The following is a 25,653-nucleotide window of genomic DNA, read 5'->3' on the forward strand; positions in this document are numbered from 1 at the left end:
TAATTGACAGCACTGCGAAGTTGAAAAAAGTGTTTAAGAAGTGTCTCTGCAGTAGATAAAATTTTTTATTATTATTTTATTCATTGTTTTCTTTTTTCACCTTTACTATGTTACGCTTAATGTGAAGTTTATATATCTGTCTATGCAAATGGTAGTCCTTAACTAGTTTCCAGCCCTCTTCCAACCGTTAGACTTGTTCAAATTTTGCACTCAAAGTGTTCACCCTTTTTGATAAAACTAGACCTATGATGCCGAGGCAACTGTAATTCATGGGTCACAGGTGCCGAGCAACACATGCAACTATATTTTACTGGCGAAAATGAGTTTTCTCCCGTTTGGCGTTTGCAGATGCTTTGTGATGATGTAGTTTATTCACATGTAAGGACAGTGTGTAATTGGAGTCAAAATCTGCACCTGTACTGTTTTTGTTTTTACTTGTATTAAGGCTGTGTACTATTAACTGTGATTAATGAGCATCCGTGAAACGGTTCATTGTATAAATTTCTATTTCTCAGTGTACGGTTCATTTTCGGATATATGAGAGTGCATACTTTCTTGCTTACTTTTCATGGCATTAAATATCTAAAATGTAACAAAAATCAAAATCGAACATTATAGAAAAAAATCGGAAAATCGTAACAAACCTGATTTCTGTTTAGAAATCAAGATTTCCGACATTACTTCTCAAAAATTCATGAGACACATGGAAATTTTGCATAGGTGGTCAAAGAAAAAATAAAATTTCTATCAGTATTAAAAGTTATTTGATTTCTAAAAAGTTAAGCTTCGAAGCTAGGGCACTTTACTTAGACAAGATTTAAGGAAATAGAAAAAGCCATAAAATCAATATTAGCGTCAGTTCTTGGAAGATCAAATTCTGTCTATCCGTGTCTGAAAAAAATCCTACCTTGTCTAGCAAAAAACTACCTCTAGATTGTCAAGGAAATTGATGCGCGGTGACAGCTTCAGTAATAGTTTCTTAGTGTACAGTACATTTTTGGATATAGAAGAGTACACGGGTTCCTAAAATATAATATACATCAAAATCGAAAATTTTAGAAAAAATCTGGTTAGGTTACCAACATCCAAAAGTTATTTTATTTCTAACTAAGATATAATGTAGGGAATTCACAAAATCAAAACGTCCAAATAGAAAAAAAAGTCACAGAAGGAATTTTATTTTTGAAAACCAGAATTAGCTTCATTTTTTAGAAGATCTAGATTTGCGTATCCCCTTCGAAAAAATTTCTTTTTTTGTCTAGAAAAAAATACCTCTAGGATACCAAAAAAATGTGATGCGTCATGATAATTTTAGAAATTATTTCCAAGTGAACGGAACTATTTTGTACAAAAAGTTCATATCACTTTGAATACTTTTCATAGTATTACGCAATTAAAATACAAAAGGGTAAATTCCAGGAAACAACCAAAAAAATCGGAATTTGGCATTCGAGATCGGCTTTTTCAGAATATTTCATAGAAATCGGAGAGGCCTCAGCTGCCCGTTGTATCAGATCACGCGATTGTTTTGAGATAAAGATTGGCTGGGAATAGTCGACATAGCTAATTACTGTATCATATTTTGACGAACCCGACACCTTTCCTAAATATGTTCCCAACCAAGAATAAAACTCCTGAGCTCGCGTGTGGCGGAAAACGCGCACGAAATAAAAAAAAGAAAAAGGCTACTTGTTAAGAATGCAATTGTTGGGTAAAGCCCCCGGAAATTCATCCCAAAAATATTCAGGATACAAAAATATCACATCTGCGAAGCATATCTTGGATCGCTTTAGATATTAAGCAGAAAAGCAAAATAGCAAAATTATTTTAATCAGCAGTTATGGTGTTTTAAAAACTTAATGAATAGTATTCATTAAAAAGGAAGGCCGTTGCTAAAGTTAACTGTGTTAAAAAAAGGATTTTTAATGCTACTATTTTAAGTTAACATCTGGTTATATTTTAATTCAAAAGAAAAAGATAAATAAAGCTTGGTTGGTGTTGAATACAACATTTATGTGTCATCATAAAAAACAATTTGTATGACCAATTTTATTGACACTTTTTTTTATGCTCAAGGCTTAGGCTGGTCTCCCGGGGAATGTTAGCCCTGAAAAATCATCTGCTGATTCGTTTAAAAGACTGTAGACTTGTCGCGAGATGGTAAGCTTCGCAGGGAGCAGAAATCAAGACATCTCGTTTTTTTAGAATTGAAAAAGAACTTGATACTTTTGCCTGACATGAGTAAACATTAGACATGTAGTGTATCAGGAAAGATGGTTTTTCCAAACCGGACTTCCTTAATAAAAATGTATTCCTTGCAACAAAAAATTGTTGACCCACTGCGGCTACTTTCCCATCCCTTGTATTGTATGGATTGGTGAAATCAGCCAATTTCGCCAGCTGTATCATATTTGCTGTCATATTCATTGCTCATTGCAGGGAATGTGGTAGTTTGTGGATGGATTATTTTTGTATTTTAAGAACGACTTAAGATTGTTATATTATTGGAATTTTTTTTAACATTTGAATTTTACTTCTTGGGTAAAAATGTTCTTAACAAAAGAAAAAAATAACGGATCGAGATGGACCTTGGTGCTTTAACGCGCGTGCGCTAGGAATGAAAACTGGCTAGTGCATAGACCGTATTGCGTTACCTAGATCAACATAAACTAGAAAGACTGCTTGTGACAAAAGCTCCATAAGCAGCAGTAGCAGCAGTGCCAGTTGTTTCTTCAGCGAAATGTCGAAGGCATAGGCAGATAAAGGATTTTACTAACATTAGATGGCGTTAATTGTCATTCCCTTGGATATAAACTTGAGTTAGCGCTTCATATCTGTTTTCCATGCTCTTCCATTCCAAGCTAGTCTTTGAAAAACTACATGTGTGATAATTGATTGCTTTTCAATTCATGCTAAATGTCAGTGCAAACCGGTTTTCGTCACTAAATACTCATTTATTTGTCGCTTGAAAAAGACAAAAAAAAGGACTGCGCGATTACATGTATTTTACCCAGCCAAAGGAAGTCACTCAACTTCGAACATAGATAAGAACATTTTAATCACTTAATTTGCGTCATATCTCCATAAAAATAAAAGAATAAAAAGCCAAATTCAAACAAAATATGTACAAACCCTGTTTTATTGCGGATTTGTTTTTTTCTTTGTTTTATGTTTCTTATCACAGTCAAGGACGTTGCTGGGGTCACTGATAAGCAATGTTATTTAAAAAAAAATACCAGGATTAAATAAAACAAGTTAAAGTGTTGCGCCAGGATAATATATATATATATATATATATATATATATATATATATATATATATATATATATATATATATATATATATATATATATATATATATATATATATATATATATATATATATATATATATATATATGTGTGTGTGTGTATATATATATTTATATGTATATATATATATATATATATATATATATATATATATATATATATATATATATATATATATATATATATATATATATATATATATATATATATATATATATATATATATATATATATATATATATATATATATATATATATATATATATATATATATATATACATATATATATATATATATATATATATATATATATATATATATATATATATATATATATATATATATATATATATATATATATATATATATATATATATTATATAGAAATTCATTGGCGGATCCAGGGGGGGGGGGGGATAGGCCCTGCAAAATTTTTCTGGCGCCCTCATTTCCTGTTTTTCTGTTTTTCACTCTTTTTTTAAATAAACTTGTCAATTTGGTCAATTATTGGCATCCTTGTCATATTGCCTCCCCTCACCCGCCCTTAAAAAATGGTCTAGTTCCGCCTTTGTATATATATAGCCTGGTATTTTCTATGATAAATTATCGTGCTTTCAAGATGACAAAGTTTGCAATCAAACTCTTCATGCTAGGGGGGGGGGGGGGTCTGACTAAAGGATTCTTATACTTGTGTAGGAGGAATGCTGTGGGAATAACTCTTTGAATGGGCTTCAAAATTCACTTTTGCGGTATTAGAAGTCCCTCCTCCAAGGAAATCGTCAAGTCTTTCCTGACGTTCGATTGTATATACCTATGGACGATATCCAAGGAAAGTCTTCTATACATAAAAAATGCTCTTGAATATATGGAGGCTATTAAAATAGTCTTTCTCTAAGTTAACTTTATTTTTAAGCACAAAATCCCTCACTCTTGGTAAAAAAAATGGCGATTCTCCTTAATGTACGTCAGGAACGTATTTAGGATGTTTTGTAGGGCGGGGGGGGGGGAGGAATAATCATAAAAACGATTTTATTTGGTAATTTCGGTAAGAAGTAGTCGACCCAGAAAATATGGGAAAACATAGGATTTGGAGGGGGGTTGGTAGGCTCGAAGTCCCACTCCAGCGTACATCCCTGGTGCTAGTGGATTAGCGTATATATGTTTTACCATAATCATCATACAAATAATTTTCTTTGTAATTCCCGCTGGCTTTGGGAAAAAAAATAAGAGAGTCTAATATCGGTACAAAAATAATTAATCTATTAATCATAATTCTCTGAATCAAGTGACATAACAATAGTAAAAAACAAAATGATGAATTGCATTCATATAGTGACATTCGTAGATTTAAAAGCGATCTTTCACTATTGACACAACCGAAGGAGAAACAAGTTGTGTACCGGTTAAAGTTTCTTATTCGTAAAACGACCCAATCCCTATGTAATTAAAGGAAATATAACTTATTTTCAACTATCCTTCTGGAAATGAAATTTTAAATGCAAATATAATTGACATTAAATGCAATTTTAATAATCAATATATTAAAATTGAAAAGCGACGCTTTCACATCTTTTTTGCAGATACAATGCTTCACGTTTAGTCCCTCCTTCGGCAGCTTATTAAGAATTAATTCTCCTTTTTAACGAATTGTGTTCATCAACTTTCATGATTTCCGTGTAGCACTTAACCAACCAATTTATAATCTTAACAGAGTTAATCTCTTAAATTACGCATATCCTATGTAATTCCAGGAATAGTGGTGAGCTGACTTAAGAGTCTTAAAAAAAATAAAAATTTAATACGAATTTGATGGTAACGTGCAGGATAACCCATTTACTGCAAAAAAATAAATTCAAAATAATAAATAAATATGGAAAGTGGAAAAACTAATCCTTAAAAAGTTATGACACTTGGATTTGTGATGATTGGGAATCTATTAGAATCAAAACAAAAGCCAACCACCCAAGGTCATTAGGTGAATCTCCTCAGGTTGAAAATTTTTATTGAGCAAAAAAAAAAAAAGAGAAAAAAAATAATAAAAAAATAAAAAAGATTGTAAAATTTGTATTGATTATCCTCCTATAGTAAAAGTGGATGATTGATGGTACGCGTGCGGCGTAGCCGCACGCGCAAAAATTTTTTTTGAGTATTTAGTAAAAACAGATGCGATCTAGTAAATTTTTCCTCTCCGATTTAGTAAATTCTTCCAGGTCAGGGTGGCAACCCTGCTTAGCAGTTATTCAAATGTTAGCAATAGACAGAGTAGGACCACTAAGCAAACATAGTGCATCATACCTTTGGGCACAAAAAGTTCATATTGAAGATTACAGAGTAGACAATATCCCCTTTTAATGACCGAGTTGTATTAGGTCATTTTATTGGCCTTATTATATTATAAGGGGAGGGGTAAAATATTGTCTTGTTTATATTTAATACAATTTGCCAAGTTCTTTTAAAATAAGTGTAATATATTTTTATATCTGTTTCATTATTGATTGTGTGGCATGTTTGCTTCACGTTTTAATTAATTGTTTTAATTTAGAATTTATCTTGCTTTTACAGATGCAGAGAGAGGGAGAGGGCTAATCTCCAACTAATATTTTTCTAATCTCCAACTAAAAAATTTTTCAAAGAAAAAATTTTCGAGAATCTAAGTTGAAACCATGAAATTAGGATATTTGGAAGCCCAATGATCACTTTTGACTCTTAAAAGGGGAACTACAACCCTCAATATCCAGTCAAATGAGCCTCCGACGACTTTTTCCATAAAACCTTATATGCCCTTGGGGTGGGAGAGCCTCCCTAATCTCCTTTATAATTGGGGCTATGTCCATCATATTTAGTCTACTCTTCCTTCGAAACGGTTTTAAAAATTGAATTCATCGTAGAATCTTGTTCTTTGAGATCTGCATTAGCATAATCGTACTTACTGCACATAATTAGTAGTGAAAATGAAAGATTATAATTTGAAGTACATAAAGTATGTCTTGGTTTAACTGTCAAATAAAACTGTATAATGAAGCACTAAATCACTGCGTTTATGTCTTGTTAATAAGTAATTCTAAGAGTGAATAAAAGAAAAATTTCTCAGCTTAGCTTATCTTGGCAATTTCTATATACGGCTCTTCTCTATTTTTTTTTTTTTTTTTTTTTTTTTTTTTTTTTTTTTTTTTGCTAAGGTTACAACCTTGTTAAGTTATGTAATAAATCTGTGCTTAAAAGCACAGCACAGCACAACATCTGCCGTTTTGTCCCAATTTTGTTTGGTAGAAATTTAAAGTTGGCGAATTTAAATAAATGATGGATGGATTCATTCGAGAAATTCATTAGAATAGCATTTTAGAGTGAAACAAACCGAAACTAGGTTCCATTCGAAGGCAAATTTTCTTTGTAGTGCCGAAGTCGAATAAATAAATAGAAAATTCTTTTTGTAAGACTTTTATATTAAAAGTTTGAATATTTTGGTCCTATTTCGTAAAAGCCGTCATTATCGAAGAAAAGTTTACATCAAAAATATATCTGAAATGTGACAAATCTGACAAAATTACAAAAAAACTGAAGACTAGGTAATAACAACGAAAAAGAAGAAATTAAAAACAGTCACAAGTGGCCATATTTTAACCATAGTACACTTAAGATAAAACTGAATTTAGTCATTCAAAGAGCATTGGACTCTATCTTCTCTGGTAGGTAGCTTGAAACATATCGTCCTAGATGTTTCGTGTTGGGTCAATCAGTTTACACTGCTTTATCAAACAGTTCGTGGTAGCGAATTGTAAATAAGGAGCAACGCGGGCCAATATTAGTCAAAAGTCTAAAAAATATATATAACAATTAACATATCAAATGGATTGGCTCTTTATGCTGATTCCAAATGCAAAAAATTTAATAAATTTAATGGTGTCCATCCAAAGCTACGAGCCTGGGAATATTTGTATGGTTTTTAAAAAAGGATGTAAATGGTAACCAACCTTAAAAGGCAAGTGGCCTTAATGAAATTCGCACGATTAGATTCAGCTTATCAGAGAATCCTACTACAGAGATTTCAACCTCCTATCTACAAAAATGTGGAATTTTCGTTTTTCTCCAGGAGAAAGCACAAGGATGTGTGTTTATTTGTTGTTGTTTTTTAGTCCTAGAAGATCGAAATGGGGCTTTATTTGAACAGAAATTGAAAGTTCTAGTGTATCTTTTAAGTGACCGCCACGAAGTGGCATTTTCTGCAATTTTACGGCGCCGAACTACGACTTTGCCCAAAAGAGAACCAAGTAACTATCGATTGAAAATTCTGAAATAGCCAGTCGATTTAAACGCATTAAAAACTATACATTGACCTTATAATGACAAATAAGAATATACTGCTCAAAATACAAGTCGTTTTCAGTGCTGCGCAAGCTACGCTTTGACCTCTAGAAAGTTTAGGGGGCGTATATAGTTTTAATATTGGTTGATTGTAGGATTGAACCTTTTTTTCAGTTTTTCTGCTTCAAAATTAAACTATTGGATTGTAATTTGAACTTTGAAAAGAATTTGAATGTTCAGTCGAAATGTTTAATCAACTACAACTTTTAACCTTTGATAATATTTTCGTAGATAATTTCGGAGACCACACTGCCTTTCCATGACGATAAATAAAAGTTCAAATACTGATGACGGTCACTTTATATGTGACCGAAATATCTGGTATTTTTTGTGAATTTCTATCACTGTTATCATCATCACTGTCTATTAAAAGGATTTTATCCCTATTTGAACTTTTATTTATGATAATATTTTCAATATAAAATTTAGAGGGGATGGGGCTGGAGATTTTTATTTCCGAGGAATATTTTTATTCTCCTTACTTTCATTTGAGAAAAAGCTCCCCCAACTGAAAAATACCCTCAGACAAGTCCCTCCCTGGTGAAATTTTATCCTGAACGATGTAGCGGAAAATTCTCTTCCAAGGCCATATCGGGGGGGGGGGAGCTGAAGTGGTTGTAACCGCCGCCCCTGAAATGTTTGTCCGACTCGTAAAAACGTAATAAAATTGCATTGTTCTCTCCACATGTAAAATTGAGCAGCTATAAAGAGAGTTAGAATTCTGAACGATTCCCCCTCCCGCGTGAAAATTTCGCCAGGAAAATTCATCCGGTAATTTTTCTCTTCACCAAGAAATTTCCCCTTGGGAGATCTACCCTCTTGAAAAATTCCCACATATTTCCCAATAACAAATACTACGTGTAAACATTGGGTAAATTGCTTAACTGACAGCCCTTTCTCAAGGGACCGTGGGGGCTCTTGTCATCCCCAGAACCATACTTGTTGAACCTTTCAACTGTGCTGAACAAAATGTGTATCTCAAAATTTGGTCGGATGTCTTTGGAAAAAAGGTTGTGGGAAAAGGCAAAGAGGCTAAATGCCCTCCAATATTTATGGGCACTTAAAAAGGGCACCAGAACTTTTGATTTTCGTTTGAGTGATTCCTCTTCCGATCTTCTAGGACCATTGGTTTGATACGATCCCCCTTGAAAAAACAAAAAAACAAACCAGCAACAAATAAACAAAGAAACAAATCCGTGATCTTTTTTCTTAAAAAAGAAAACAAGGAAAAAAATCCACATTTTTGCAGATAAGAGCCTAAAATTGGCTTTCTGGGGGCACTCAGGCTCATAGCTTTGGATAGGTAACATTAAATTTAGTGAAATTTATATGTTTGGAATCACCATAAAAAGCTAAATATTTTAATATACTAATTCTTATCGAAAATCTTTTAATTTGAGTTTTGGTTACTCACGAACCGGGTCACTAATTATTACAATTCGCTACCCCGAACTTTTTGATTCAGCGCCAAGCGCTCATATATTGCTTCTTCTTCTTCTATACGTAAGACACAAGACCGGCAGTCAGGAGTAAATTCAGTTTTGCATGGCTAGTAAGTCCATATTTCCGCAGCTTGAACATATTCTATTTTTCTGTCGATGGAAAATTTTTAATTTCATCCAGGCAAAGCTAATCTAGAGCATACTTCAAGAACAAGTAGCATTTGACCATACGTGCGATCAATATAAAAAACTTGTTCCATAAAACAAGTTTTTCAAACAAAATAAATTTCAAATGTTTTCACATTTTACTTTAGTAAATAAAAAATTATAGAAACTTTGAGGAATAAATATTAATATATGTATATTAAACTGACAATCCATGATCATTTTATTTTAGTAAAGTGCAAACTATGTTCTGATTTTGAGAAGGCATGGGGGTTGTCAGCCCTAATCATGTTAGTTTTTACTCGTTTTGAGTTTGACTTCGTTAATTATTGTTATGTCTGTTCGTTTTGGGTTTCATTATATTTATTGATGGTGGTTTGTGGTAGTTTTACGCTTGGAAGTTTATTTGAATTTATTTCTGCTCAGTTTTGGCTTAATGGAGTTCAAAAGTTTTCTTTGAAAAACTTGTTTTGTGGAAAGATCTTTTTAAATTAATTTCTGTTTGTTTTTTGGTGACATAGTCTTTTTTATGGGAAAAAATAATGTTTTATATCTTTTCGTTTTTTCTCTATAAGAATCCATAGTTTGGATTGCTATTTGTATGTTGGAGAAACTTTTTCAACGATTTTTAATCTGGACACAAGTAGTATTGTCTAATTTAATTTTATACCTCCTCAAGTTGACCTGAAAAATAAAACTTAATGCCATTCCCAAAATATTCCAATCTATGCTCTTTGGCAACCTGGATACATCCACATTATTTTGATTCGTTTAAATTGCAAGAGCAGAAGTAGTAATAGTAGTAGCCCCAAAAGTTTCAAATTAACGCCCCCAGTTGTTCTAGAGATATTGCTGAGGTTTCTTATTGCCAAACATACACACAGTGCCTTTTGATTCCGTTTTAAAGCAACATTTATCTTTTTAAAGCATAATGGTTCAATTGCATAATTGTGGGAGATTGAAATACCAAATATCCATAGAGACATTTCTGTTGGACCGTCCTACTATGCTCAACAAAATAGCTGTCTCAGAATTTTGATTGGATGTGTTTGGAAAACGAATGGGCTTGGGATTTCTTTCTCTTATGCTTCAATCTCTTTTTACTCTTAGAAGGGTACTAGAAATTTTGAATCAAATTAGCTCCTTTAAAAGTTTCAATGATATTTTTTAGCCATTATAGAGCGGTGCTAACTTTGATAATGCTTATATGCCCTTTTGAAAATCTGCTTGCATAGACAAAGTACCCTCTGACTAGTTCAAAATCCGCTACAATTTACCCTTAAAGGTCTAACTTAATAATGTAAGCTGTTCTTGCGATATTGCTTTGATACCTTTTAGAAAATCCACACGCTCATAGTTTGTTTTGATTTAGTTCCGCATACGCCTAAATATTCCTTAAAAGCCATAAAAGTACGTTCCAAAAAAGTTTCACCTTAATACCCTTAGCGTCATGAGTTACAGTAACTGTAGTGGTAGCAATAATAGTACACACAAAGTACCCTCTGACTAGTTCAAAATCCGCTACAATTTACCCTTAAAGGTCTAACTTAATAATGTAAGCCGTTCTTGCGATATTGCTTTGTCACCTTTTAGAAAATCCACAGGCTCATAGTTTGTTTTGATTTAGTTCCGCATACGCCTAAATATTCCTTAAAAGCTTCACCTTAATACTCTTAGCTTGCGTAGTAGCAATAATAGCAGTATGCGCATATCACCTTTGGTTTCTTCAACATCCCCTTCAACTCACGCTGAAAGTTTCAACTTAATACCATCAACCGTTCCTGAAGCATTTCTGATGCGTCCTCTTAACAACCTGTGTGGGTTTTGTGTGTTTCTATTTAGTTCCATACAGTTTCAATACATTCCAATTTTGTTACTTGAATACCCTTAGTTTTAATAGCAGCAGTAGTAGTAGAAGCAGTAGAACTAATAGTAGTAGCCTCAGTTTTAGTGGCAGTAGTAGTAGTAGAAGTAGTAATTAATAGTAGCAGTAATAGTATGAGTAGAAGCAGTAGCAATAGGATGCCAATTTTTCCTTTTGGTCAGTTCAATATTCCCCACAACAAGCCCTGTTATTTTGAATTTCACGCACCAAACTGCTCCTAAGATATTTCTGTTACGTCCTTTTGACAACCTGGATACAGATGACGTATAGTGATTAAGTTAACCTTCCCCCCTCAAAATTCCTTGAAATTTTCATCTTCATACCATTAGACATAGTTGTGATAGCAGTCACAGTAGTAGTGTTGGTATTACTAGTGTTAGTATACACAGTGTTAGTATTAGTAAATACTAGTGTTAGTATTAACAGTAGTGGCAGTATTCCTAGTAGCAGTAGTAGTCGTATTGCCTTTTGGTCAGCTGAACATCCTTCTGATCCAGTCCTAGAAGTTTCAATTTAGTACAATTAGCCATTGCCACGACGTTACTGATATGTCCATATGATAACCTGTATCTTCATATACTTCTTGAAGTTTTCATCTCAATGATCTTAGTCTTACAAATAGATGCAATAGAAAAGAGGATGCCAGGGAGGGGAGGGGGCTAGTTGCCCTTCATCTGTTTTGAATTTCAAAGGGAACTAGAACTATACGTTTCCAATCAAATGAACCTCCTCTAAAGTTCACACGACCGCTCATTCCATAAAAAACTATATATAGGCTACCCCCGGAATATAGCTCACAAGCATTACCCTCAGACTCTGGGGGGGGGGAGGGGGTGTCAATCCCAAAGGCCTTTTTATGTGATCTTTGAATTATTTTTTTTACAAATGGCTATTACAAAATTTCTATCAGGTGTACTTTGGGATAATAGCCTACGACGTGTGGGGGGCGGTAGCTGCCCTTCGGTCACTTTGACTCTTAAAAACGGCACTAGAACTTCTGGTTACCAATCCAATGAAGGTCCCTCCGAAGTTTATACCACCACGCTTTCTATTAGAACCTTATATGCCCCCAGGGCATAACTTACAACCCTTGCCCTGAGGGCTTGGGGGGGTGTCATCCTCAGAGACAAATTACCGAACCTTTCAACTACGCTGAACAAAATGGTTATCTCAAAATGTTGATTGGATGCGTTTTGGGAAATGATGGACGTGGGGGGAAGTGCTGGTTGCCCTCCAATCACTTTTGACTATTAAAAAGGCCACTAGCCCTTTCAATATCCAATCAAACGAGCCGTTTTCGAAGTGTTTATGACGAATCCTTCTATACGAAGCGCCCTGGTCTTAAAAAACAACAACAAAACAAAAAATAACTCATTCCTGGCTTTCATAGGCTCATTTCTGGATCTCTAAGACTTTCGCACCCCCGTCCCAGAAAAATATGCGTTCCTTTCTGGCCTGCAAAACGGTTCCTGAAAGTTTTAAGCTAATTGGGCTCACAAATAAAACATGCACCCCCTTTTTCCTTTAAAACATGTCTCTAAACCATCGAAAATTTCTATTTTCTGCAATTTTTTGTCCTTGCCCCCGGGGTTGGGGGTCATGTCAATACTGGAGCCGTATTTATTGGACCTTTTGCCAATTTTTAACAAAAAATAAAAAGCTATGTGAAATTTTGTAGACATTATGAGGGTTTCGGGGGAACTCGTGTAACAAAAAGTGGCACAGGAGGGGAATGAAGGGGCTCTTCAATCAGATTTGCCCCTTGAAAAAGGCCCTAGAACGTTCCATTCCCAATCGAACGAGACCATTCTTTAGTTTCTACGATCATTCCTCCCAATTAAACTGATGAGAAATAAATAAAAAAAAATGATCTTTACTTAGGTTGAGCCAAAATGTTGCCTTATAAAGTAGGCTACTCTGGAGAAATAGTGGGTTCAGCTTCCCTTTGTGTAATTGCACGTGATTGGCTAGGTGTTACGGACACTTGCCGTTTATATGAAGTAAGATTATAAATATTGTATCTTGCGTCACGCAAATTGATCAGTTTCTAAAACAAAGGATTAAAAAATAGATTAGTTGTAATATGGAAATATTATAATAGTTTTTAAACTAAAGTAATCTGCTTTAAATATGCGGTTCATGGTTTTTACAGGAAGTAAAAATTGTCTGCTCATCTTTTTTTTTATTTTCTTATCTTTGTTCTTGTTTCCTCCCAAAGAAAAAGGAAGTTGATAACTCCAAGTCCAATTTGTTTTTCAACAATGAATAAAACTAATAATTAGTGAAAAGAAATTAAGCTAATGCTGCCTTGCCTAAAATGACAATGATAGTTTGTTTAATCCTTTATACAGAATTGAAAAAGAGTATTGGTGGGAATTGGCCAAAATTCAGGGGGGGGGGGTAGAAAAATGTATTTTTCAATATCTAGGGGGGGATTCATCGTTTTTTAATTCTTACAAAGAAAATTCCAAAACGCATTTTTCAAAGAATGCCACAAGAAGGTATATTTCAAAATCTAGGATCGGAGAATATAGGAGGAACAGGCTCACCTGCCCCCATTGATCCCACTAAAAAAGAAGAAAAAAAAAACGTCCAAGAAATATGAAAAGGAAACTTATAACAGAAGACACACCCACGAACATTAAAATTCCAAACAGCTCACATCAGCGAAAGACAATTCAGCGGAGAATCGAATACTGGATCGGATGAAAATCTATATCTAGGAACTAAAATGCTCATTTTGAGCTTTACAATTCCATAAGAGATAGAAAAATTAACTGTGCTCACTTTAAGTCCCTTGCCTTTTTTATAGGATTAAATTAAAACGGTTTTTCAAAAAAAAGAGCTAATTTAAAATTAAAACGGGTAGAAATTAGAAGACAAATTTTTAAACTCACACGTTGAAATTGCGCACGAAGTGAGATTTCATCTTCTTCTTTGAGGGAGAGAGAGAGGGAGAGAGAGAGAGAGAGAGAGAGAGAGAAAGAGAGAAAGAGAGAGCTTGTTAATTTTGTCATGAAAGCAGTTTGTAAGTTGGTTCATTCGTTTTCGGTCGTATGATGAAAGCAGAGACATCTGTGTAGACCATTGAAATGAATAAGCATTGCTTGTTTTCATGTCAAGCGGGATCCAATTCCTTTTATTTATTTTGGTCTTGTTTAAATTTAATATAATTTACAAAAAAAAATGGAAAATATTTGGAAAGATTCGTGTTATCATTATTCTTGAATGGGAAATTGAAAGTTAAAAAGCGTTATATTTGTTACAAAAATGAATATTCTCTAAAAAAAAACATAGAATTGTATTTCAACAAACTTTCGGATATGCTTAAGCCGGAAATTTTGAATCTGGGATTTATTGAATAGTGTAATTATCTTTTCAAAAATAAGAAAATAAAAATTCAAAATATTATCCCGTGTTCTCATTTACCAAAAGGTATGTAAACCTTGCTGTCCAAAATCAAAACACATCCTCGGTGTTTGCGAAATTGCTTCTTTTTTAATGAATTGTTGTTTGAAACTTAACAATTGCTATCCTTTACCATGCAGTCAATTAAATCACAAAGCTTGTTTTTGCAGGGGTTCAATACTTGAGTATGCTGTTATTGTTATTGTGAAATCCTTTATTTGAATCAATCATACAACATAATAAATGATCCAGTTAAAGAAACAGAGATCCTGCATGTGGGGGAACGTACTTAATTCACATAACTGAAAAAAGAGAAAAAAAACGGGACTGAACCACCATCACCCAGATAGACACCATTAATACTCTATGAAATATCACAGAAATAATGTATGACATTGATAATAGTCATTATATAAGTCATTATATGACAATAATAGTAATTTGCTATTAGAAAAAAAATGTATGGCAAAGCACTAGCAGCAAAAGCAGGGAACTAGCAAAATATGTTGAACGACCCACTTACTGATCTTAAATGTAAACTTGAAAAAAGAACTTTAAAGTCTTTAATCTTAAAACTGCTTCCATTGCAAACACTTTACGTTAAGCCTGGGACGGATCTAGGGAGGAAGGGAGGGGGTAAGCACCCCGGGTGGCAGAACAAGCTGAAATTGTAATATTTATTGGCAAAATTGTAATATTTACAGTATTAATGGTGCATCAAGGGCGGCAAAGTCTAAATTTGTCCCCCCCCCCTGAGAAAAATTGTAAACTTTTTATGTTAAGCCAGGGACGGATCTACGGGGGAAGGGAGAGGGGTAAGTGCCCTGGGTGGCAGAACAAGCTGAACTTGTAATATTTACAGTATTAATGGCGCATCAGGGGCGGCAAAGTCTAAATTTGTCCCCCCCCCTTGAGAAAAAAGCTCACTCCGGCTCAGTGTTAAGCCACTTGTGGCTAACTCGGCAAAAGTTTGACTGTAAAACTATTAAATCGTCAGATGTTAGAGAATCCGGTTTAGAGTTTCATGGTTTAGCAGCACATGTGTTCAGCTATGATTTTTGTATATAAATATACTTAAATAGAAAACATCAAGATTTCAAAAAAGTAAAAAAAACGTCCAGTTTAAAAAAAAAAATGTTGAAATGAAAATACCATTTAAAAAAAAGAAAGTGACATTGGTTAGAGGACGTTGTTTCAAATCATTCTGAAAAAATGATCAAAACTCATATATCCTTCACGGTTGTATGCACAGAACCTACAATAAATATAAATAAACGCTGCTAATTAGTGTGAAAGTAACCATTTACACGCTTATCCAAACAATTTAAAGTAATGTTTAATGTTTCAGACTTGGTAAGCCTTCCATAACCATTTCAACCTAACAATCCAAAAATACCAATAATTAGATTTATACCATTATTAAATGCTAAGCTTAGTGTTGCCAAAATTAATTTTAGTCCAACGAAAGAAAAAGTATTTCTATAGTCAGTGTCGGCGATTTTGAGTCATAAGTGAAAGATGGACATACAAACCCCCTCTAATCCACGCCATGCTGAAGTCACGAAATACTCCAAGTAACAGAGTTAAAACAGCGAATAGACGTCTAAAATAATAGACTTCCGCTATTCGAAGTCCTTATGTTATCAAATCAAAACGGAAAAATTTGCGACCATAAGTCACCTTAGTAAGTCACTAACCCAAGTCACCCACATAAGGTACCTTAGTAAGTCATTAATATAAAGCATTTTCATAAGGCTCCTTACCTGTACTGTGCCACTTAGACATATTTCTTGTTCTGTTAGTTCCATTCATTGTTCTCACAAAGCTTCCATGGTGTTTTTTGAAAATTTTGGTCGACGCAGCACTCTCCCTGGTGTCGTGGATGCCATGCCTATTCTTTTTTTTTTCAAGTGGCATCAAAGTATCTGTTTTGTCCTTATGGAAGGGCTTCCAACGAAGAGCAAGGCCCCACACTTTCAAGCTGATCAGAGAAAAAACAACAGTCGACCCAGGAATGTCCCAGCTGTGGTTACTACTACGCTAATTTAAGCAATATCTATGCACATGTCGGCCATGCATAATTATCAATATTTATTTATTGTGTGTTTTATCAATCTATCTCAGATTTTCAAATGTATTCAAATTCAATTTGGGCTCAATTTTTTGTTCCAAAGAGCTAAAAAACTTTAAACTTTAGCTTTAAAAAAAAACTTTTAAGTTTTAATTATACTCCTTACTTTCAGTTGGAAAAACTTGTTTTTTTAAATGTTCTATTTCACTAAAGACGGCTAGGTGGAGTCCATTATCCATTTTTTTTTTGGAAATTCTCGATAAATATTCGTTATTTTTAGACCGTCCCGAGTCAAGTATGACGCATGCATCAACTGACTCCTCTGGTCTTTCATCGAATGAACCAACTTCGCCCCGTCACGTGGCTCCGCCTACTAATTGGAAGAAAATTGAAAGGAGTGATTCAGCAATATGCGATGACCTGAAGAGAAAAAGTAGGATCCCCAAGTATACATCGCAACGAGTCAAAGAAGAAATGAAAAAGTATGGTATCGGCCGAAGCTCATCTGCCCATGAGGTGGACGGACTAGAAAGGGTAAGTGAACTTGAGGTGACTGCACTTGGGAACCACAGGTTTTTGTTCCAGAAGATGTCTTTTCATCTCACGCAAAGCCTTGCTCTAAATTTGGCTATAGAAGCGTAGTTTTTCTACTATGCTGTTTTTCTTAACATTTTTTATTTTATGTTCCCAAATTTGGGAGCTTTGCATGTTTTAATTGGTTGCGTTTTTCTGATGCAATTTTGGAGTTTTTCTCCTCTTCTTTTTCTCCTCTTCTTTGTTTCTCCTTTTTTCACTTATTTGATCCGATTTTTGCCATTTTTGCCAATTTCCACTAGCTAGTTAATAAGTTTTTTTTTTATTTATCAATTCATTTTCATATGTGTTGTCAGTCTGTAGTCTTATAAATGTTTAGTGGATCTCTTTACAAGCTTGCTTGTGGGGACCCATTTTTTGCTTTTTCGCTAGTTTTGTTTTTCTTTGTGTTATATTTTGTATAAAAATAAATAATGATGATGATGATAAGATGACTGAATTTTAAGATACAATTGGGTTTTTGTAGTGCTCATTATTCTTATTTGATTATTATTTTATAAGTTAATACGGTATTTTTAGGTTTTCAGCCGAACCGACTTGAAGAGGTAGTATATATAAAATACAGACAATAGAAACTTCTAATCTCAATAATCATTAGAAATTTTTTATTGAAATTAAAAATATATAGAATTTATATTTTTTCCCGACAGTATTTTTATTCCTTTCTGTTTATTTAAGCTGACATTAAATTTTGGTTTGTTTGTGTTTTAGGTCAGTGCTGTCTAATACAGTTCTATCTGCTAGATTCCAAGGACCAGTTATAGATTTTTGATAGGTTTTTGTTTAAGATAGTTGTTAAGTTTTCGCTGTTGGATTTTGGTACTCCGGGGGCAAAATTGCATAGGCGATAGAAACATCAGAATATATTTGTGAATTCAATAATCCATCATGCATTAGAAAACTCTCTTTGTTGAAATGTATTTTTGAAAATAGCGCTGAACACCCGAATTTTACCAAAAAACTGTTTTTTAGAAATTATTTGGCAAAGACAGTGTCCAATGGATAAATATTAATTTTGTGTCCAAATTCAGCGTAACATTTTCTTTGGAATCACGCATTTTTGAGCAGAAACAACTTCCCAGTTCTGTTATATATTGCTATGCATACTAGATACTTCTATAGGAAGAAATATTTCTCCTCTGCTTGTCTTGCCCGCTTCAGCTTTCTGCGTCTTTGGCAAATCTGATTTACATTAATGAATGTTAGTTCCTGCTAAACTATAAAGCGAAATGACTGTACAACCTGATTTGGCTATGAAAGCATATAAGGTGGCATATACTTACTTACTTAAGTCCCATCCGTCCTTGAAGGTCGTCTTGGGGCCAGGGCTTCCACTCTCGAATCTTAAAATTCGGGGACAAGTCTTAAAAATTCGGGGAGTTTTCGGGGACAAGTCTTCAAAAATTCGGGGAAAAAACGAAATGGAATTTCGTTACAAGAATTTGAAGTCAAAATTGGTTTTAGCTTCGTTTTCAGGCTCAAGTAGGGCTTGGGTCCGCGTAGTAAATCAAACCTTTTACAAAGTAGGTTTTAGAGCCAGAGCACGGGATTGGAAACCATAGCTGAAAACACTTATTGTTGAAATTGCGACGGAAACTTCAAAATTGTCTAAGAAAAAATAGTGAACACAAGTGAACTGTAAATACCAGTAGCAGTTTTTCATTAAGTCATTAATTTCAGTAATTCATTAATAATCATTAAAAACAAATATTGTTTGCGGTTTCTATATAGGTAAATTAAACAAACAAAATTCAATCTATAAGTATGGGGCAACATTAAAACAAACAAGAACTAAATGAAATTGGTTTTCCATACTGATTCTAATGTTTTAGGTGTTTACCCCTCCCCCCTCCGGAAATTTCCCCCGCGGAAAAAAAACCGGGTATACTTGTTGAGAATCCAGTAAACACGCGAAGAACCAAATCTAGAATCTAATGAAATCCCAATGAAAAACAGGTTTCTTCTGTCTCGTGAGGTATTGCTCACTCCGTGAATAATGTTTAAACTTCTGTTTTTGGGGTTGAAGGGGCAAAAAGAGGTACTTAGTTTTTGCTAGGTTATGTATTTAATATGTGCTCTGCTTTAACCGCCCACCCACCCATAAATTGAAAATATATATCCCAAAGTTTTTTCTAAACTAATATATTTTTATCATACCTTGTTTTATTTCATTAGCATTAATGAAACTTCACTTATCGCATGTTTACTAGATTCTTAACAAGTACCGAAACCGAAAAATACCCATCCCCCTCACAAAAATACCCCCCGCAGAAAATACTCTCCCGCTGAAAATACCCTTGTTTTTATCTCAGAATTAGCCTTCTTACAGGGTTACTAATTGTTCAAGCATTAGAGGGTGTAAAGCTAGACCTAAATATTTAAACAAGTTTAATTGGCTATCCCGAATTTGAGCAGAACATATTTTCCGTAAAATTTTCTTTGGCTAACTAACAGCTTTGCAAGACCGTAAAAAGATCCTAAAACTGCAGTTTAAAATACTCCACCCACTGAAAATATTACACAGGTGAAGGGACCAGAATAATAATTGTGAGGGGAGTGCTGGGTGAATTGACGATAAGGGGTGGTGTGACAAATACAATTCTCAGATAAAAAAAGAAAAGAAATTAAAATTTACACACCGAATGAAAGAACAATTTTAAATATAAGAATTCCTGGCAAAAAGATCAATTCCTTCAATGTGTTATGCGTTCAATCATTAAGTATTAAACATTAGTGCAGTAAGTCCAAAACCGTAAATAGCAAAAGAAAACAAAATGTAAACTTATGATTCGGTTTTCAAAACATTTTTCCCTCTTTAGAAGTTCAATTTCAAAACCCAAAATCCAGCTGAGTATTCCGTTAAACAACTTCAAGAGTGTATTGACCACGAATGACATAAATGTAAGAATCTTATGGAATTTGGAATGCTGCATTCAAAATGGTTTTATCTAAATCCAGGAAAATGACACTTTTGTGAAAATATAAAGAACCGTCTATGCTTAAATTATATCGGCCTGGTTTTTATGCAAAGTACCACAGGAGACGAAAATTAACGAACAAAAGTGTAGTGAAAAATTATGGTATGTAAAGTAATGTTTGCTAGGGATAGTCACTAGGGGTGACACCGTGATTGAATGAATTTCGGGGAAATTTCGGTGATTCGGGGAACCAAATTTTTTTTCGGGGAGACACATAGATTTTTGGGGAAATCCGAGAAAATTCGGGGATAGTGGAAGCCCTGCTTGGGGCCTCTTTCTTCGTAATAGCGTGGATGTGCCTTTTGTATGCTTCACGGTCTTCTGCTAGGCGAAGAAGGTCCGAGAGGCGGTGAGGTGCAAAGTTTTCCTTCCACCTTTTTGGGGGACGACCACAAAGACGAGAGCCGTGAATTTGGCCTTCGAAGGTGATTTTTGGGAGACGGGACCGACTCATCCGTTCTACGTGACCGAGCCATCGAAGTTGCTGGAGCTGGATCTTCATGAGAATTGTTTGTTGTACTTTAAGGTGCTCGAGAAGTTCGACATTTGAGATTCTATCAAGGTAAGTGATCCCGGCGATGCGGCGGAGGCACTTAGTTTCAAATGCTGTGAGTCGACGGTTGTCATTTATCTTCAGTGTCCATGTTTCACATGAGTATATTGCGATGGGGATGATCAGGGCATCGAAAAGTCGTGTCTTAAGCCGCAGAGACAAATCCTTGCTTTGCCATATGGGCATAAGGGCCCTGAAACTGGAACTCGCGAGGGCGAGACGTCTTTTAATGTCTTTTGATGGACTGTTGTCGCTGGTTATCGAATTACCAAGGCAAGAGAACACATCGAAGTACTGCGGACTGTTTGCGTCAGGTTGCTGGTCGGGCTTAAATTTTACCTGTAATTTTCATGAGAGGAATGTAGCCTTTGTTTTTGATATATTAAGGGTCAATATGAGAGGACTAGTGGCTTTGAGAATGTTGTTAGCAATGGCTCTTTAATCCTTGGGTATTTCAACCATATCGTCGATGTCGTCGGTGTAGGCAAGCTTATCTGTCTGAACACCCCCTATATGAGAGTCGCAAGTTGTTTTCACCAGGGATAAGACTGTTGTGAGGGAAAGGTTGAACAGCTCTGGAGACAAGAGGCATCCTTGAAGGACACCTGTGGAAGCCTGGAAACTGTCAGTGAGACTTTCACTAGTCATGACGTGACTCCCAAATTTGGAGTACATATCTTTGATAAGATCTACTAGGTTTCGTGGGATTCCATAATGGAGGAGGATATGCCATAGTCCATTTCTCCAAATAAGGTCAAATGCTTGCCTAAAGTCGATGAAGAGCTGATGCAGGTCGCGACTGAATTTCAAATGTTTGTCTAAAATCTGGCGAACAGTGAAAATTTGGTCAACGGACGATCTGCCAGGGTGAAAACTGGCTTGGTCTTCCTGGAGGACTAAGGACGACACGGCTCTGATCCGTTGGAGCATAATTTGGGTGAAGATCTTAGAAGCTTGACTTATTATGCTAATAGGATGGTAATTATCACATATCACCTTTGAACCCTTCTTGTGTATTGGAACAATTGTGCATTCACACCAAGAAGCTGGGAAATAACTCTTTTGTCAGGCAGCTGATATAATCTTGTGAAAAAGATATGTAAGTGGTTCGCACCGGACTATTAGCAGTTCTGCCTGTATACCGTCCGGACTAAAGGCCTTGTACGTCTTCAGCGCTTGGATGACCTCCTTGACCTCAGAACGGAGAGGACCTGGGCTGGGGTCTGAGACAGTGATGGGAAACAGGTTCAGGACAGCAGGGTTTGGAAGGATATCAGGATTAAGCTTTTCTTTGAAATGCTCCATCCATCTCGATCGGATACCTTCTGTGCTTCGTATCTGGGAGCCGTTTTTATCTAGCAGCGCACAAGAACTGAGACTTTTCTTGCTTGTTAGCTAACGAACTCTCTTATACTTAAGGTATGAGTCGCCTTTCTAGCGCAGTGCACAGTATGGTATATAGCACAGTATTTATCTTATAGCCGAGCATGGGCGCCCATATGGGGGGGGGGCAGAGGGGGGCTCGAGCCCCCCTGGCTGAAGGATGCTGCCTTATATTTTATATTTTTGTTTTGAGATTTCTATTATATAGTATTGAAATTGCCGATTAGATCAGCTAAGCCCCCCACTAAAATTCAGCTTATGGGCGCCAACGTAGCAGAGTAGAAAAACTGCGGGTTTTAAGCTCTTTTTTACTGTTACTAAAAATAAGCTATTTATACAATAGAGGGTCTAGGCGTCTGATGTATATAGAAAAAAATCCATTCCAAAAGCTCGATATCTGACCGATTTATATGAGTTATAAGAATTTTTTGGGGAAAAGATACTGGTGCTAAACATATTGAGTCTTAAATAAGATAGGTATAAAATTGATACCAGGAACAAAGGTCGTATCCAGGAGGGGATTTCAGGTTTTGAACCCCTTCTCTCCGAAATCTTTTTCAACTCGTAAAACGTAAAAAAATACTTATAAACAAATTTTGATGCGTCTTTAAAGTCTATTTTGCCCCCCCCCTGTGGAAAAAATAACCTCTCTCACGAACAGAAATCCTGGATACACACTAGCCAGGCACTATTTTGTTTTCTGGAAATAAAATTCTTAAGAGTTGAGCAACATTCTCAAAATGTTTCGGGTCCTTATGAGCTTTCTCGCCAACTTATAATTTCAAAGGTTTAAAAATCCAGAATGAAATCAATTAGAGATATTATTTCCTTTAGCATTTATAGTTCTGCTGAATGTCTTAGTGAAATTATGTAGGTGCAGACAGTTCCAACCATTGGGTGCGGGGGAGGAGGTCGTAGTTTTTCTAGGAAAGAGAGATCAGTCGCAAGATACAGGCAAGTGTATCTAACTCAGCATTTCCCGGAAGAATGGTCCTACCGACCAATTTTAAGGAAATGGATGAAATCCCCCAGCACCCTATATACGTAAGAATGGGAATTTAAAGGATTTTTACTAGAAATAGAAAAAATTATCTTTGATTTCAATTGACTCTATTGTCACCTGCAAAATAGAATATAGATGGAAAATAAATGAGACTGTGAAATTAGATCCTACATATATATTTATCAATCAATCATAAAGGTAATTGAAGAGTAGGCGTGAATTTAATATGGAATTTGAGGAATTCAAAAAAAGGCACTAGCGTACCGGTGCGTACGGAGCAATTTATATAAATGGGAGGGGTGTAAAATTGACAGATTTTTTTTTGCAGAGATAGATATGAAAAGAATTTCGGGATAAATAAAAAAAATCATTTGACATTGGAGGGGGGGATAAAATTTTATAAGGGAAAATAAATGTCCTTAAAAAAACGACATGTCAGTCAATCATTTTACCGAAAACAGGAAGGTACTAAGAACTTTATTTTGACCGACTTTATCACTTCTAGATAGTATCACCTGCTGAACAAATTACACAATTAAATAGAATCAATCCTTTTTGAAGCATTGATTTGTATTCCTGATTTGTATTCTGAAAAATCTGAATTATGTTTTAGATGATCGTAATGATTACAATGTAGTATTTATCAACTTGGGATATTATCGGTTATGTCGGATGTTGTCAAACAGTTCGTGGTAACGAACTGTAAGTAAGGAGCGACCCGGCTCAATGGTAACCGAAACTTTAAAAAACGGAATTTTGGTACCAATAGATACATCAAAAGAATCATATTTTAATTCTGATTTCAAATATATAAGTTTCATCAAGTTTAATCTTACCCATCAAAAGTTACGCGCCTGAGAAAATTTGGCTGATTTTCGAAAAAAGGGGGAAAGACCCCCTAAAAGTTACAGAACCTTAATGAAATTCACGCCATCATATTCAACGTATCAGAGAATCCTACTGAAGAGGTTTCAAGCTCCTATCTACAAAAGTGTGGAATTTTGCATTTTTTGCCAGAAGAAAGATCACCGGTTCGTGTTTATTTGTTTGTTTTTTTGTTTTTTTTTTCCCCAGGGGTAATTGTATTGACCCAGTGGTCCTAGAATATCGTAAGAGGGCTCATTGGAACGGAAATTAAAAGTTCTAGTGCCGTTTTTAAATGACCAAAAAAATGGAGGGCAACTAGGCCCCCTCCCACGCTCATTTTTTTCTCACAGTCACCCAATTAAAATTTTGAGATAGCCATTTTGTTCAGCATACTTGCAAATCTAATAAATATGTCTTTTACGATGACTTAATCCCCCACAGTTCCCAGGGGAAGGACTGCAAGTTATGAACTTTGTCCATTGCTTACATATTGTATTGGTAATTGGGAAGTATACAGACATTTTCAGGAAGGATTTTTTCTGGTGGGGGGGGGGCTGGAGGAGGGGTTACTCGAGAGAATCTTCCCGTGGAGGATGTTTCTTTAGGGCAAGGGACATTTCTATGAAGGGGGCGCAGTATTTTCAAGCATTATTTAAAAAACGATCAGAAATTAAATGAAAAAAAATAAGTTTTTTCCACTGAAAATAAGGAGCAATATTAGAAATTAAAACGAACAGAAATTATTACGTATATGAGGGGATTCTCCCCCAAGTCAATACCTTGCTCTTTACGCTAAAGTTTTTTTTTAGTACTTTCAAAAGAGCTATCTATTCTAATTAAACGGCCTTTGTGATTCAGGGTTTGTGAATTAAATTTTTTTTAACTTTTAGCGTAAAGAGCGTGTTATTGACTAAGGGGAGAACCACCTCATATACTTAATAACATATACGTATTAAAAAAAAACAATGAAAAAAACAAGCGATTCGGCTCAATAGTAATCGAAACTTTTAAAAACGGAACTTTGATGTCAATAAATGTATCAAAAGAATGGGTTTATAATGCTGATTCTAAATATATGAATTTTATTAAGTTTAGTATTACTCATCAATGGCTACGAGCCTGAGAAAATTTACCTGATTTTTAAAGAGGGGGGAAACATCCCCTAAAAGTGAAAGAATTTTAATAAAAATCACACCGTCAGATTCAGCGTATCAGAAAACCCTATAACATAGGTTTCAAGCTCATATCTGCAAAAATCTGCAACTTTGTATTTTTTGCCAGAAGAAAAATATACGAATATAGAAGTTCGTTACGTAAGTTAATTTGTAAATTACGTCAGAACCAAATTTAGAGACAGCCATTTAGCAAAAGAAAAGTAAAATTTTTATGCAAATTTTGTTTACTTATTCAATGACGGTGAGCCAAAATCAAAACCTGCATTAACTAAAAAACGATCAGAAATTAAATAAAAAAAACAAGTTTTTTAAACTGAAAGTAAAGAGCGACATTAAAATTTAAAACGAACAGAAATTATTTCGTATATGAAGGGGCTGTCCCCTCCACAACGCCTCGCTCTTTACGCTAAAGTTTGACTCTGTCACACAACTTTATTTTTTTAAACAATAAAAA

At 34.8% G+C, this 25,653-nt stretch overlaps 1 protein-coding gene across 2 annotated transcripts in view; it reads left to right on the top strand.

Moving 5' to 3' along the window:
• LOC148954553 (uncharacterized) overlaps nucleotides 1–25,653 on the top strand; it is a 186,188-nt gene that overhangs the window by 151,107 nt on the left and 9,428 nt on the right. For both annotated transcript variants that reach the window (XM_089086593.1, XM_089086594.1), the window contains one exon: nucleotides 16,927–17,180. In XM_089086593.1, the coding sequence (XP_088942719.1) occupies nucleotides 16,927–17,180 (254 nt within the window). The remainder of the gene's footprint in view (nucleotides 1–16,926; nucleotides 17,181–25,653) is intronic.

The sequence above is a fragment of the Artemia sp. Qi Xiang Cuo genome, chromosome 3, assembly GCF_049724085.1.
Source record: "Artemia sp. Qi Xiang Cuo chromosome 3, ASM4972408v1, whole genome shotgun sequence".
NCBI lineage: Eukaryota > Metazoa > Arthropoda > Branchiopoda > Anostraca > Artemiidae > Artemia > Artemia sp. Qi Xiang Cuo.